This window comes from Pagrus major, chromosome 14 (genome assembly GCF_040436345.1).
Source record: "Pagrus major chromosome 14, Pma_NU_1.0".
NCBI classification, from domain to species: domain Eukaryota; kingdom Metazoa; phylum Chordata; class Actinopteri; order Spariformes; family Sparidae; genus Pagrus; species Pagrus major.
In genome coordinates, this window is record NC_133228.1 from 25,448,748 (window position 1) to 25,462,642 (window position 13,895).

The following is a 13,895-nucleotide window of genomic DNA, read 5'->3' on the forward strand; positions in this document are numbered from 1 at the left end:
TACTCATTTGAACATCCGACGCCAGATGTGTTAAACTACAAGAGACTATAAAACCTCCACATCTCAACTTTCAGTTAAAATACGTGACGCTGGTGATGCTGTGGTAAATATAGTTGTTATTCACCGATGGGTTAATGTTTATTTTGTAATGTTGATAATTCAGTTTAGATTTGACACATTGTACACACACAAATAAATGTACACGTTTGATAGATTTGAACCAAAACAGACTTTAATGCATGAACACCTGGTGACGCAACCAGGAAACACTCCGAAGGCTGGACCGACCCATTTAACAGCGGTGGACGAGGCCTTCAAGGTCTCTGAAGGACCCGGGCTCCGTGGGCCGCAAAGGCCGCGTCCTTGAAGGCTGCAGCCCCTGAATTTGGACACAGCTGTTGCCAGAGCTCCGAAGAGCGCAGTCAGTGGGAAACAAAATGGTTCCCCGTCGGCATCATGGGGGGGCATTTGCGGCCAGTGCCCCCCCTTTCCCCGCCTGCAGTCCAGCCTTTTGGCTCCAAACTTTATATTTTATTAATCGATGTATTTAAGTCACTATACAGTGAGGATTACATTTAAAAAATACAAGCAAAATAATCAGAGAAACAGTGTTGCTCATTTGCGTACAGTCACGTTTGGGTAAGTAGTGCGCTCATTGGTCAGGCGTTCACCTGTTGACCTATGACCTGAAGATAAATGCTGCAGTAAATATGAATAAAAGTGAGGATTATCACACCCTGTGATGTCTCCTGTCACACTGGAGTGTTTCTGAGACGTTTAACACTGAGCCAGTAGAACCAGAACCAATAGGCAGGAAATAAGACTGAACTCAGTTACCACCAGCGAGACAAGAAGAACAAACGCTGGAGTTTAAATGATCAAAGTTTAGGATTGTAGAGCAGTTACAGACCGGTTCATTTCACCTCCCACATTTATGACGGTTTCCAGTCCGTGAACTGGGCTGAACCTGACTGAACAGCGCCATCTACTGGTCAATAACAAGCTGTGAATCTGATGCAAACTTCAGGGTCGTTGTCACCAGACTCCCTTAAGAAATGCTCATTTTCTAGAGTCATCGCGTCAGGAGAAACTGTGTGAGCTGTGTGAAATGCTGTATACAACACATTCTGGACTGTTTGGACCTACTTGTTAATTCGGCAAACGTTACACATGATTATAAGTCTTTCTTTGATATCGTTTCGTCTCTGAGATGTAGCTGTGTATCTGCACAGAGACCCGATTACAAGAGGTCAGTCAGTCCCATGTGGAGACGCCTTTAATGCCGGTGTTAGTCATCTGTCTCCGCTCCTCCAGTCACTCCCGGTTCCTTATTAGACCCACAAAGCTCAGAAGTCAGAACCCCGAGGAGCAACACTGATCATGTGACCCAGACTCATGAACAGGAAGGAGGCTGAAAGTGAAAGTGTTCAGTCCTCAGACTCCATTTTGAGATCAGAGCAGACAGAAGAAGACGGAGCAGGAGAAGTGAAGTGTGAAGCAGGTGAGTGTTCAAACAACGTGTTTCTGATGTGACTGTGAGAGTGTGAGTCCGTGTGTGTCTGTGGACTGTAGAGGAAACACATGTTAGAATAAACTCAACACTTTGATTCTTCTGTGGACACAAAGTCCTGATAGGCTGAATAACACACATTCAAACTACTGAAACTAAAGACGAGGAGCCCAGATTAAAGAAAAGTGAGCAGGTTCTGACTGTTTTTATTCTACTGTATACTGTGAGTGTGTGTGTGTGAGTGAATGTGTATGTGTGTGTGTGTGTGTGTGTGTGTTACTTCCTGTTTTCTCTTCCTGCGTCACTGTTGAACAATCTTGTTCCTGGTTCTTGTGTTCTGAGCTCACAGTTCATGTTTCACCTCTCAGACCTGAAGATGAGTGTTTGTGTGGAGGAAGAGGACCGAGCAGAGTCTCCAGGATCCATCTGTCCCTCTCTGAAGAGTGACCGGTCCAAAGAAGAACCTCCAGACTTCAGTACTGAACCTGGACCATCAGACACAAAGTAAGACGACTGAGACGGACTCATTTATATGACTCATGTTTCAGTGATGACCACATGTTTGTTTAGTTGATTTTGTGTTCATGTGTTCAAATTTCCACTAAAATGTCTTTTCTGTCCATATTGAAGACTTGTTCCGCCTCATGTTCCTCTGTGTGTCTGCTATAAATCTGTAATCTGATCTAAGAGGACAAACAGAAACTTTGAAACCTCCTTTTATCCACAGCAGCAGCAGTTTGTGTGTGTAGAGCTTCTTAAATCACTTTATTGATGAAGGATTCATGTGATGTGAATAAAAACATGTTGGTGTTTGCAGAGTTCAGTCCAACAGACAGAGAGCAGAGTCTCCAGGATCCATCTGTCCCTCTATGAAGAGTGACTGGTCCAAAGAAGAACCTCCAGACTTCAGTACTGAACCTGGACCATCAGACACAAAGTAAGAGGACTGAGACGGACTCATTTATATGACTCATTCTTCAGTGATGATGACATGTTTGCAGTGACGGCCCTGACAAATTTGGTGCCCTAGGCAAGATTTTGGCTGGCGCCCCCTTGCATCTCAGTCAATATCACAATCAATTTTTCATACACTCACACAGGAACTACATGTATGAATTCAAGATTTTATTTCTTTTAAGTCAAAAATATCACACCAAATAAAAACTGAAGAAAGAAATAAGTGATAAATTAAATATACAATATAAATAAATAAATTGGGATGATGTTTATGATCAGTAGGATGCCAACAAAGCCTATCAATCTTTTATTCATCTGTTCAAGACCGTATTTAATGAGTGTTTTCCACTTGTGAGCCTCAAAATCAATAAAAGACATGGTTTTAATAAACCCTGGTTCACTACTGGATTCTTAAAATCCTCAAGGAAGAAAAACAGATTATATAAAAGGTTTATTTCTAATCCAACTCCACATAACTCTAATACATATAAAAAATATAGAAACAAGTTCACTTATTTACTTCGTATGGCAAAGAAGAAATATTATTCTGATAAATTCAAAGAATCTACTAACAACATAAAAAATACATGGAATATTATTAGTGAACTATTAAACAAGAAAAAGGCACCTGCAAAATTTCCATCCCATCACATTCTCCAATCTCTCTGACATAGCAAATGAATTTAATAATTTCTTTGTAAATGTTGGTAGCACCTTTGCTAAGAAAATCTCTCCATCTAATAACTGCCCTACAGATAATATTACTGGTGTCTTCCCTGCCCTGCAAAACTTCGAAACACCCACAGTTAATGAAGTGATCGACATCATTGTAAATCTTAATAATTCAGCAGCGGGTCACGACGAAATCAAGGCTAAGCTCCTAAAGGAAGTAGTTCCCTTCATTAGCAAACCTTTAACACATGTCTTTGCTGTGTCACTAAAGACTGGGGTAGTCCCTAGTGATCTTAAAGCGGCAAAGGTCTTACCTCTTTTTAAAGAAGGCTAACCCAGTGTTTTTAACAATTATAGACCAATTTCTATCTTACCGTGCTTTTCCAAGGTCCTGGAAAAGTTAGTTTACATAAGAGTTATTTCACACCTCAATGATAATGACATATTGTACAAACACCAATATGGTTTTCGTAAAAAGCACTCAACATATATGGCTCTTTTGCAACTTTTTGATAAAATTTCTACTGCTCTGGACAAAAATATGTTTGCTATTGGTATTTTTTTGGATCTCTCAAAAGCGTTTGACACAGTTCACCATGATATTCTCCTGTCAAAACTCCACCGATATGGTCTTCAAGATGTTGTGATCAAATGGTTTAGTGATTACTTTTGTAACATAGAACAATATGTTTGTATTATTGGTGATGAATCTGAGAAAGCAAAACTATACTATGGTGTGCCTCAAGGGTCAATTCTTGGGCCCCTTCTGTTTCTAATTTCTATTAATGATTTCGCTGTAATGTCTGAGTCTTCCCTGCCCATTTTATTTGCGGATGATACTAACTTTGCCATGTCTCACTCTGACTTTGGAAGTCTAATCAGAAATGCCAATACCATGCTGGAATACGCCTCAAGATGGTTTCAGATGAACAAGCTTTCCTTGAATGTAAACAAATCAAATTATATACTTTTTAGAAACAAAAATAAAACTTTTCCTAAGCAGGACTCAAAGCTGCAAATTAATAACGTTGAAATCAAACAAGTCTTGTGTGCAAAATTTCTTGGTATATTAGTAGATGAAAGATTGTCCTGGGGAAACCATATTGAGTATGTATGCAAAAAAATTATGAAGTCCTATGGCATTATCAGAAGAGTCTCTTCCTTAGTTAATCAGTCCTGTCTTATGACATTATATCACAGCTTAATTTATCCATATTTGACATACTGTAACATTGTTTGGGGTGCTTCATATTCCTCGTACCTTAATCAGTTATTCTCAATTCAGAAAAGATTCTTGAGAATGATTTCAAATTCTACTAATCAAGTGCCATCTGCACCCTTATTTAGCAAATTTAAACTTTGATCATTTTTTTCTATTAATATGTTTCAAACATGTCTGTTTATGTTTAAATTCATTCATTACAAACAAGACATTCCAGGCACTTTTCATAAGTTTTTCTTGTTATCATCAGATATTCACTCTTATTCAGTGAGAGGCCTGAAGAACTTTCATTTACCTCTTTGTCGTACCTCCAGTCATAAATATTTTATTAAATTCCATGGCCCCCAACTCTGGAACTCTAGTGTTGTCACGATACCAACATTTTGGTATCGATACCGGTACCAACATGTATTTCGATACTTTTCGATACTTTTCCAAATAAAAAGAGAACACAAAAAATGTCATTAATTTGGACATTGTTTTTGTAGGCTGACCTGAAGTTAGCGTCGCTCTGGCTCCCTCCACAAAAAGCCTGAGAGATGTTTGAGTTGGATTTTGGATTATTGCAGAAAATAATGTCTGTGACAAACACAAGTTTATGAAACTGACACGTTTTGTTCTGAGAGATAATCTTCACACATCATTTTCATGACAGACTAAACGCTGAATTCAAGCTGAAAAGTATCGACACTTTGACTTTTCTCTGTGACCATCTGAGCTTCTCAGCAGCGTCGACCAAATCTGGATGTTTTTACCAACAATCATCAAATCATTGTAGTTATAAAGAAATGTGTCCACAGAGAGCGGAAGAGGAGTCATGTCTCTGTGAAGAAGCAGCCCACCTGCTGTGTTTGGTGTCAGGACGTCCTGAAGGATCCGGTCTCTACCAGCTGTGGACACTGGTTCTGCAGACGCTGCATCACCTCAGACTGGGACCAGTCTGCTTCACCAGGAGACTCCTCCTGTCCCCAGTGTGGAGGTAAGACCCAGAACAACAGCTGGACTGTGGACAGACAGTCAGAGACAAACTGTACCGAGTCAGACTGAACATCTGAACATGTTAAAGCCACATTATGTAGAAATTGTCATGTTGTGTGATTTGGCGCCCCCCACAGTTTGTGAGTGCAACACCACTGTAGTAAAAACAAATCCCAGGTGTGTCACAGTTTGTCAGACGTAATATAGGTGCTGACTACAAACACAACTCATGACATCATCACAGTGTTACGTGTTGAAGTCCACACGTATGTAAGGCTGCGATCCTACAAGTGACAGAGACACCGTTCACCTGTTACAACACACTGGACCATCAACACGACTCTGAAGCTGCTACTTTAACCTCACAAAGTTACATAATGTTGCTTTAAACATCTCACCTTCTACATGTCATTACATTTATTTAGAGACTCAGGAGGCATTCAGACAAACACCAGGACAAATTACTAGATTGTCTCGATTACACACAAAGTCAATGAAAAGACCTGAAGAGACTCAAACTTTATATATTCTGATACTGATGGATTGTTATTGATCATGAAAATAATCCACAGATTGTCAACGTTTCTCCAACATTTGTCTCTTTTCAGTGGATGTTGGTCTTCAGGAGGTTTTAGATGAACATAAGATCAGTCTGAGGAGGAGATGTGAACGTGTGACTGAAGGAAGTGATGGAACAGGAAGTGATGGAACAGGAAGTGATGGAACAGGAAGTGATGGAACAGGAAGTGGAACCCTCCTCAACAGGATCTACACTGAGCTCTACATCACAGAGGGACAGAGTGAAGAGGTTAATACCCAACATGAGGTGAGGCAGCTGGAGACAGTTTCCAAGATGGAGGCCCTCCATGACGATCCAATCAGGTGCTGCGACATCTTTAAAGCCTCACCTGACCAACAGAGACGCATCAGAGTGGTTCTGACCAACGGCGTCGCTGGAGTTGGAAAAACCTTCTCGGTGCTGAAGTTCACTCTGGACTGGGCCGAGGGCTCCGAAAACCAAGATGTCAGTCTGGTGGTTCTGCTGTCGTTCAGGGAGCTGAACCTGATCAGAGATGAGCAGTACAGTCTTCTCAGGCTGCTCCATGTTTTCCATCCAACATTACAGAAGGTGACAGCAGAGAAGCTCGCTGTCTGTAAACTTCTGTTCATCTTTGACGGCCTGGATGAAAGCAGACTTTCACTGGACTTCAAGAACCATGAGGTCGTGTCTGATGTCACACAGGAGTCATCAGTCAGCGTCCTGCTGACAAACCTCATCGAGGGGAAGCTGCTTCCCTCGGCTCTCGTCTGGATAACTTCCAGACCTGCAGCAGCCAATCAGATCCCTCCTTCACGTGTTGACAGGGTAACAGAAGTACGAGGCTTCACTGACGCCCAGAAGGACGAGTACTTCAGGAGGAGGTTCAGTGATGAAGATCTGTCCAGCAGAGTCATCTCACACATCAAGACCTCCAGGAGCCTCCACATCATGTGTCTGATCCCAGTCTTCTGCTGGATCACTGCTACAGTTCTGGAGCACATGTTGACTACAGGCCAGAGAGGAGAGCTGCCCAAGACCCTGACTGACATGTACTCACACTTCCTGCTGGTTCAGACAAAGAGGAAGAAGCAGAAGTACCATGAGGGACGTGAGACGAGTCCACAGGAGCTGACGGAGGCTGACAGGGAAGTTCTTCTGAAGCTGGGGAGGCTGGCGTTTCAACATCTGGAGACAGGAAACATCATGTTCTACCAAGAAGACCTGGAGCGGTGTGGTCTTAATGTCACAGAGGCCTCGGTGTACTCAGGAGTTTGTACAGAGATCTTCAGAAGAGAGAGTGTGATCTTCCAGAAAACAGTCTACTGCTTTGTTCATCTGAGCGTTCAGGAGTTTCTGGCTGCAGTCTACATGTCCCACTGTCACACCAACAGCAACACAGAGGTGGTGAAGGACTTCACAGGAAAATACTACAAACACAAGGACTCAGAACCAAAGTCTCTTCTTGAGAAGATTTCTAAGTTTTTTGTTGGAAGCGTTGAAGACCGTGAGAACAGTGGCCCATCCCTGGACGTCTTCCTGAGGAGCGCCATGGAGAAATCCCTCAACAGTAAAAATGGCCACCTGGACCTGTTTGTTCGCTTCCTTCATGGCCTCTCTCTGACGTCCAACCAGAGACTCTTAGCAGGTCTGCTGGGTCAGACAGACAACAGTCCAGAAACCATCCAGAGAGCCATCAACAACCTGAAGGAGATGAACAGTGATGAGATCTCTCCTGACAGAAGCATCAACATCTTCCACTGTCTGACGGAGATGAACGACCACTCAGTCCATCAGGAGATCCAACAGTTCCTGAAGTCAGAGAACAGATCACAGAAGAAACTCTCTGTGTTTGACTGCTCAGCTCTGGCCTACATGCTGCAGATGTCAGAGGAGGTTCTGGATGAGTTGGACCTGAAGAAGTACAACACATCAGAACAGGGACGACTGAGACTGATTCCAGCTGTGAGGAACTGTAGAAAGGCTGTGTAAGTCCAGAAGTGTTAAACATTATAAAGTGAGGTGAAGCTGAAGCCTTCAGTATTAAAGATCAACACTTTACACACATGAATAATATAAAAGCTCGACACTATACACGTTCACCAAAACAAGTATTAAACCTGCTGATTGAATCAATGATCGTCACCGAGCTCAGAGCAGAAATGACATGAAGTTGTCTTGTTTCCAAAACCTTCAGCTCCTAAAATGATAATAACACAATGTTTAGTTGTAATTCTTGTGTTTGTGCAGTGGGAGGCATTAAATGAATGAAATGGGAGATGAAAAGCAGATGGAGCGACAGAATAAAATGCATCAAAGACTGAGACAATACACACAAACACATAACTGAGTCAATACATACGAGTGCAGTTACAACCTACAGTGACTTCACAGTTCACTGATCATCATGTGAACATGAAGCTGAACCAATATAAATCACAGCAGCCTGTAAACTAACATCTGACACGTTCACGTCTCACTTATTTCAACACTTTTGTCCTAAACTGTCATTTCTGGTTCATTATTTCCCTCAAGGACACTTCAACACGTGTTTGTGTTTATTTATATGGCACTTTAAAAGCAGTAACATCAGTTTGTTGGACACAAATAAAACAGCACAACAATGAAAGAGTCACAAGAAAAGTATTACAGGGACAATTACAGATGTAAATATAAAGACAGCAGAATGAAGGAAACGGACAAACACAAATATGTCAAACCAAAATCACACAAAGATGAAATCATCAGAATCAGCCGTTAAAAGCCGTTTTATACAGGTGTGTTTTGAGGGGATTTAAAATGGGCCACTGATTGAGCCCAGCTGATCTCCTCAGGCAGCTCAAAGTCTGGAGGCTCATGTGGAGCGGAGGAGCTCAAGTTTCAAACTACAAACCTTGTGATCAGTGACTGAGCAGCTCAGCTGAACAACTGAGCAGCTGAGCTGCAGCTGCTCATGTTCATGTGCTTTGTGATGCAAAATGTTTAGAGTCTGTGTCAGATTTTATCACATTTAAATGTTTTATTATCTGTATTCACAGACTGAAGAACTGTGGACTCTCAGAGACTCACTGTGAAGTCGTCGCCTCAGCTCTGAAGTCCAACCCCTCCCACCTGAGACATCTGGACCTGAGTAACAACAACCTGAAGGATTCAGGAGTGAAGCGTCTGTGTGCTGGACTGGAGAGTCCAAACTGTCGACTGGAGACTCTGAGGTCAGTTCATGTGTTTTTTCTCTGTTTATATTAAATTTAAATCTCGAACAGAAGTTTTAAAGTTTTTCCTTCAGTTCACACACACACACACACACACACACACACACACTCACTATGACTCCAGACCTGACTGAGATCAGCAGCATGTTATTAATCTGTGTTGATGTGAACAGGTGGGTGAATGTTGTGTTGACAGGATGATGTCACCATGACGATGATCCACAATAGACAGGTGAAGCCACGCCCCCTCTGGTCGACCACCTGGGACCTGATTTCAGAAAAAATGACACAAATAATTTTCTGCTCTGGTTTGAATTGTGTCATGAATCTCACATATGATGTTTGTCAGTTTAAAAGAAACATTTTCTCCAGAAAGTCTCAGTTTGTCGTCAAACTAATAAAATATAAGAGTGAAAATCTGTAATTATAAAGACGACACAGCCGACAGTGGTTAAGTGACGTCTGGTTTAACGCTGACTGAAACCTTGTAGAGTCGTCCTGAATATCAGCAGCTCACAGAACTGACCAACTCTCCTTTCACATAACTGCAGCTGTCAGTGTGACCAGAGCTTCTTCTGTGTTGAGGCGGCGGCCATGTTGCTGTTGGTGACGTATGTTGAGTGAGACCAAGTAGTTCACTGAGCGCTTTAACACAAAACTACATGAGATTTGACTTCATTTACAACAAACAGACACTTTCTGACTGAAATAAGGTCCATGAGGTCACCTGAAGGGGCGGGGCTTCCCCTCCCTATAGAGAGGTGTAGTCTGTAGTCCTGAACCAGAAACCTGTTAGCATGTTAGCATGTTAGCACATCCTGTTACAGTCTGTGAGTTAGTTGAATGTGTCTTCAGGTAAATGTGTGAAATAAGGTGTGTGGTCACCACAGGCTGAACATATTTACACGTTTTGTTCTCCAACATAAAATCCATCATTAAATGTCCACAGTTTAATTATGAAGCTCTTCATGTGTTAAAAACTGTTAGCGGTTGCTAACAAGTGTCTAAATGAGACTACAGAGGTTGTCGGGGACATTAAACGTCCTCACAGCGAACACGGAGACTCATCTGCTCACTAGTCCGTCTTTACAGGCCACTTTAGTTACACACTGTTCTAACTGGTGGGAATGAAACAGTGTTGGACTCGAATATCAATGTATGGTAGAGAAGATGTGAGGATGTGAGAGGAGGGGAGATTCCCTTCACCTGAGCTGTGGGGAGTTGTCAGGGACAGAACAGGTCAGGAGTTCAGATGAGGATGATGACAGGAAGCAGCTAGGATGACACTTATTGTCCAGTCAAACATCAGAGGGTCACTGCCTTGGGGAAGGCCTGGGTAACAACTGTCATAAAGTCTGTAACCACTGTTCTGCTGTGTAGAAGTCAAGACCACCTGCAGACTGCAGAGAGCACTGTGGCTCTTCTCTCCATGCTGCATGTGTTAAAGACAAACTGTCTCCTGTGTTTATCTGATCGGCTCTTCTGATTGGTCCTTTTAGAGACCGCCCATCAAACTATTCAGAACCAATATCGTCTGATAACAATCGGACCGCCCTTAATTAGGACACAGTGATGTTGAGATGCACATTTAAACCTGAACACATCTGATTGGATCATAAATTGATTTTTATCTTCATCATTTATTCTTTATTCAGATTGTGGTTCTGCAGTTTGTCAGAGATCAGCTGTGCTTCTCTGGCCTCAGCTCTGAAGTCCAACCCCTCCCACCTGAGAGAACTGGACCTGAGTCACAACAACCTGCAGGATTCAGCCATGAAGCCGCTGTCTGATCTGAGGGACAGTCCACACTGTCGACTGGAGACTCTGAGGTCAGTAGAGGGTTGGAGTCAGTCCACGCTGGTTTCAGCAGTATTGTACTGAACACAGTCAGTATCAAAGTAAAGATCCAGTATTTCCTGTTTTCCTCAGTGAAGCTGTGAGAGGAGAACGGTGACAGGCTTCATGATTGGACAGAAAGACAGAGAGAGAGCAGTCAGCCAATCAGACGAGCCAGAAGCTCGTTGTGATCTCGTGTTGAGTTGATGTGAAGACGACTGTTGTTGTTGTGTTCATGTGTACAGGAAGTAAAGCTGGATCACAGCTGACAGCATCACAGGATGTGTAGAGACAGTCGTCCTCATCCATCAAACGTGATCTCTCTAAAACACTAAAGAGCTGATCAGCTGATCTGTGTCACAGCTCTCAGGTCTACGGTGGCCCTGAAGCTCAAAACACAACAACATTTCACAAAACATCAAACTGTCCACAGGGACTCGGGTTCTGTCCAATTACAGACAAGAACGCTGTCCCACCTTTTCTGTGATGTGAGATGTTGATGTGTTTGGACCTTCAGGGCCACCGTACAGATCAGTCTGACTGAAGCCTGCAAATCACTGCTCTGATTTCAGAGAACCATCATTACATTTAGTAACCATGTGGTGTTTGTACAGAGCAGAAGCTGTGCTGAAGTCCAGTAACCAGCTGATGTTGGACTGTCAGTCTGTGTGTGAACATGTAGGAGCTTTAACATCATATATTCATCCGTCCATCTGTCTTTTGTTTGCTCCACACATTTTACAGCAGACTCCATATTTACATATTTGTAATGTTTCAAAGCAGATGAAATATTCAGGTGTGACTGAGACTCTGGTTTTTAACAGCAGTCAATCATCATCAAAGTGTTTCTGCAGTGATGATGCGTTCAGGGACTCTCTGCAGTTTATTTCACTGTGTACTTGAGTGAAACCTGCAGAGTAAACCTGTGAGCTTCACTCCAACACGTTAACATGAGCTGAAAGGAAGCTGGCTACGCTACACAGCCGCTCCACTTGTGGTCTGAACAGGACTGAAGTCCTGCTGGTCTTTATATCACTGACTGACAGCTGATGGAGGGAGTCTCTGTCAACACTCATGTGTCTGCTGCTCTCTCTGCTTCTCTCATCAGCTGGGAGTGGTGAAAGGTGGAGGTGTTGAGAGGATCAGCTGTGTCCTGATGATCCAGAGAGGTTGAAGCAGCACCATCAGCTGGTGGGTGGAGAGGCTCTGACTGGGCCGTGTTACTGGGAGGTGGAGTGGAGAGGAGAGCTTCATCCAGCAGTGACTGACGGACCAATCACAACACGTGGAGACGACTGTCAGTGCTGCAGTCTGAACTGCTCTGTTTTCTTTCTGTCTCTGATTCTCTGATATCCTGAACACACAGTGACTCTGCAGGTTTGTTCTGGTTCTGACAACAGAACTGGAAGTTATTGATGCACCAGAACACCGGCACGTCGTCGGTATGGACCCATAAAGGCTTTAAACTGAAACAGGACTGATAGAGTAAGTTACAGTTTATATCATTTTGTACTCTTATAACCTTTTATTGGCTTACTGTCTCTGTCTCATCCAAGGTCGCTTCGTCCTGTATCCTGTGTTCTGAATAAGTGGGGGCTGCGCACCCACTTGCGAAACAGTTTTTGAGAACTCAACCACAGAGAAGCAAAGCACCTGTTGTCTGTGTTTGCATCCTTGTATGGTGTTATGTTTTACACTCACATTTTGTTATGACGTTGCTACATACAGCTGTTAACCGTCATGCAAGCAATTCCCATGTAACTAAGAGACACCCAACTTCTAATAAAAAGAGAGGAGACGAACAAGTGTGCTCAGAGCGGTGTGGAGATGTGTAACTGTGCACATCTCTGTCCGTTCTCCTCGCGAGTAAGAAATTGAACGCCTTGTCTGACTCTCTTTGTGTGTGTTTCTAATAATGTTTTAGGTGCTTTAACCTGACAAGGACATCTCTCCAACATAAACATCTCTGCTAATATGACGGGCCGATAAGATGACACTGTGATTACGCACATGACGCCTAGTTTTCTTCATAAATAGTCACATATATATATTGTTATCACATTGTACACATTTTAGTTTAATCATTGTGTTTGCTAGTTTTAGTTGAGTTTTTTACTGCTTATTTTCATTCCACTTTGTTTTATTTTAGGTTTTTGTTTTAAGGTTGTCTAAAATATATATACTTGGATAAAACCTGCAGCAACTTGTTTTAAAACGTAAGAAAACTAGAGACTCGTACCGCTCCGTGACAGGTGGTGCCGAACGTCTCCGTCATGCCTTGATCGGTCCCTGTGAGGACGTAACTGCAGGTTCCCATGGTCCCTCCGATCAACACCGGCTGACCTGTGAGCTGAAACAAGAGGACAAAACATCGATGGACGCTGAGTCAGATCTCCAGCAGCACTTTTAAAACCTGATTCAGTAGTTTGTACATGGAGTCTGTACCTGGTAGTCTACAGGGATGAGGGGGTGGTGCGGGGGGAAAGCTCGGGTGGATCCTTTGCGGTGAACCAGCAGCGTCCTCTGCTTCCCGTCCACCACGTGCTCCTCTACTTTGGCGATGTTGTGAGAAACGTCGTAGATGACGTGCATGTCGAGGTCGTCCGGCGTGGTGCCAAACACTTTAGAAAAGGCCTGAAGAATAAAAGTTTAAAGAGTCAGTCGGCATGATGTAGTTTAACAGAGTGGTCTGAGTTTATTTAAAAAGGACTGTGCACAACACAAGTGTTCAGCCACTTGCAGCTAAGCAGCTAACAGCTAACATCATTTCTAATAAAGCATTTTCCTAAAACAAAGTCGTGTTTATGCATATTTTTCACATTAAAGTGTTCTGAGTGAGTGGTGGAAGGTTCAGTAGATAAAAATGGATTTCTGATGGAAACATCTCAATGATCAAAATCAACCTGGATGACGACGTTCGCTGGTAAATAATGGCTGAAATGGCGGCCATTTTGAAATGTAAGTGACCCA

General features: G+C 42.8%; 2 protein-coding genes across 2 annotated transcripts; one reads left to right on the forward strand and one right to left on the reverse strand.

Annotated features, from left to right (window-relative positions):
- The first annotated feature begins 1,252 nt into the window (after window positions 1–1,252).
- On the forward strand, window positions 1,253–12,800 carry LOC141008616 (protein NLRC3-like). Its single transcript, XM_073481059.1, has 8 exons — window positions 1,253–1,501; window positions 1,879–2,014; window positions 2,328–2,447; window positions 5,162–5,340; window positions 5,948–7,865; window positions 8,916–9,089; window positions 10,745–10,918; window positions 12,034–12,800. The coding sequence occupies exons 1-8, from the start codon at window positions 1,396–1,398 to the stop codon at window positions 12,044–12,046; spliced, it is 2,820 nt and encodes a 939-aa protein (XP_073337160.1). The 5' UTR covers window positions 1,253–1,395; the 3' UTR covers window positions 12,047–12,800.
- Window positions 12,801–12,995: 195 nt separating this feature from the next.
- LOC141008636 (RNA-splicing ligase RtcB homolog) lies at window positions 12,996–13,714 on the reverse strand. The gene is made up of 2 exons (XM_073481082.1): window positions 13,371–13,714; window positions 12,996–13,275 (listed from the first exon to the last, which is right to left on the reverse strand). Exons 1-2 carry the CDS (start codon window positions 13,515–13,517, stop codon window positions 13,135–13,137), a joined length of 288 nt encoding a protein of 95 aa, XP_073337183.1. The 5' UTR covers window positions 13,518–13,714; the 3' UTR covers window positions 12,996–13,134.
- Between the last annotated feature and the right edge of the window lie 181 nt (window positions 13,715–13,895).

Excerpts from the sequence above, each read along its gene's own strand:
- LOC141008616 (XM_073481059.1), top strand. The coding sequence starts at position 1,396 with ATGAACAGGAAGGAGGCTGAAAGTGAAAGTGTTCAGTCCTCAGACTCC. Across the intron at positions 2,015-2,327 it reads CCTGGACCATCAGACACAAA|AGTTCAGTCCAACAGACAGA; the intron begins GTAAGACGACTG and ends TGGTGTTTGCAG. Across the intron at positions 9,090-10,744 it reads TGTCGACTGGAGACTCTGAG|ATTGTGGTTCTGCAGTTTGT; the intron begins GTCAGTTCATGT and ends TTCTTTATTCAG.
- LOC141008636 (XM_073481082.1), bottom strand. The coding sequence starts at position 13,517 with ATGCACGTCATCTACGACGTTTCTCACAACATCGCCAAAGTAGAGGAG. Across the intron at positions 13,276-13,370 it reads TCATCCCTGTAGACTACCAG|CTCACAGGTCAGCCGGTGTT; the intron begins GTACAGACTCCA and ends CTCTTGTTTCAG.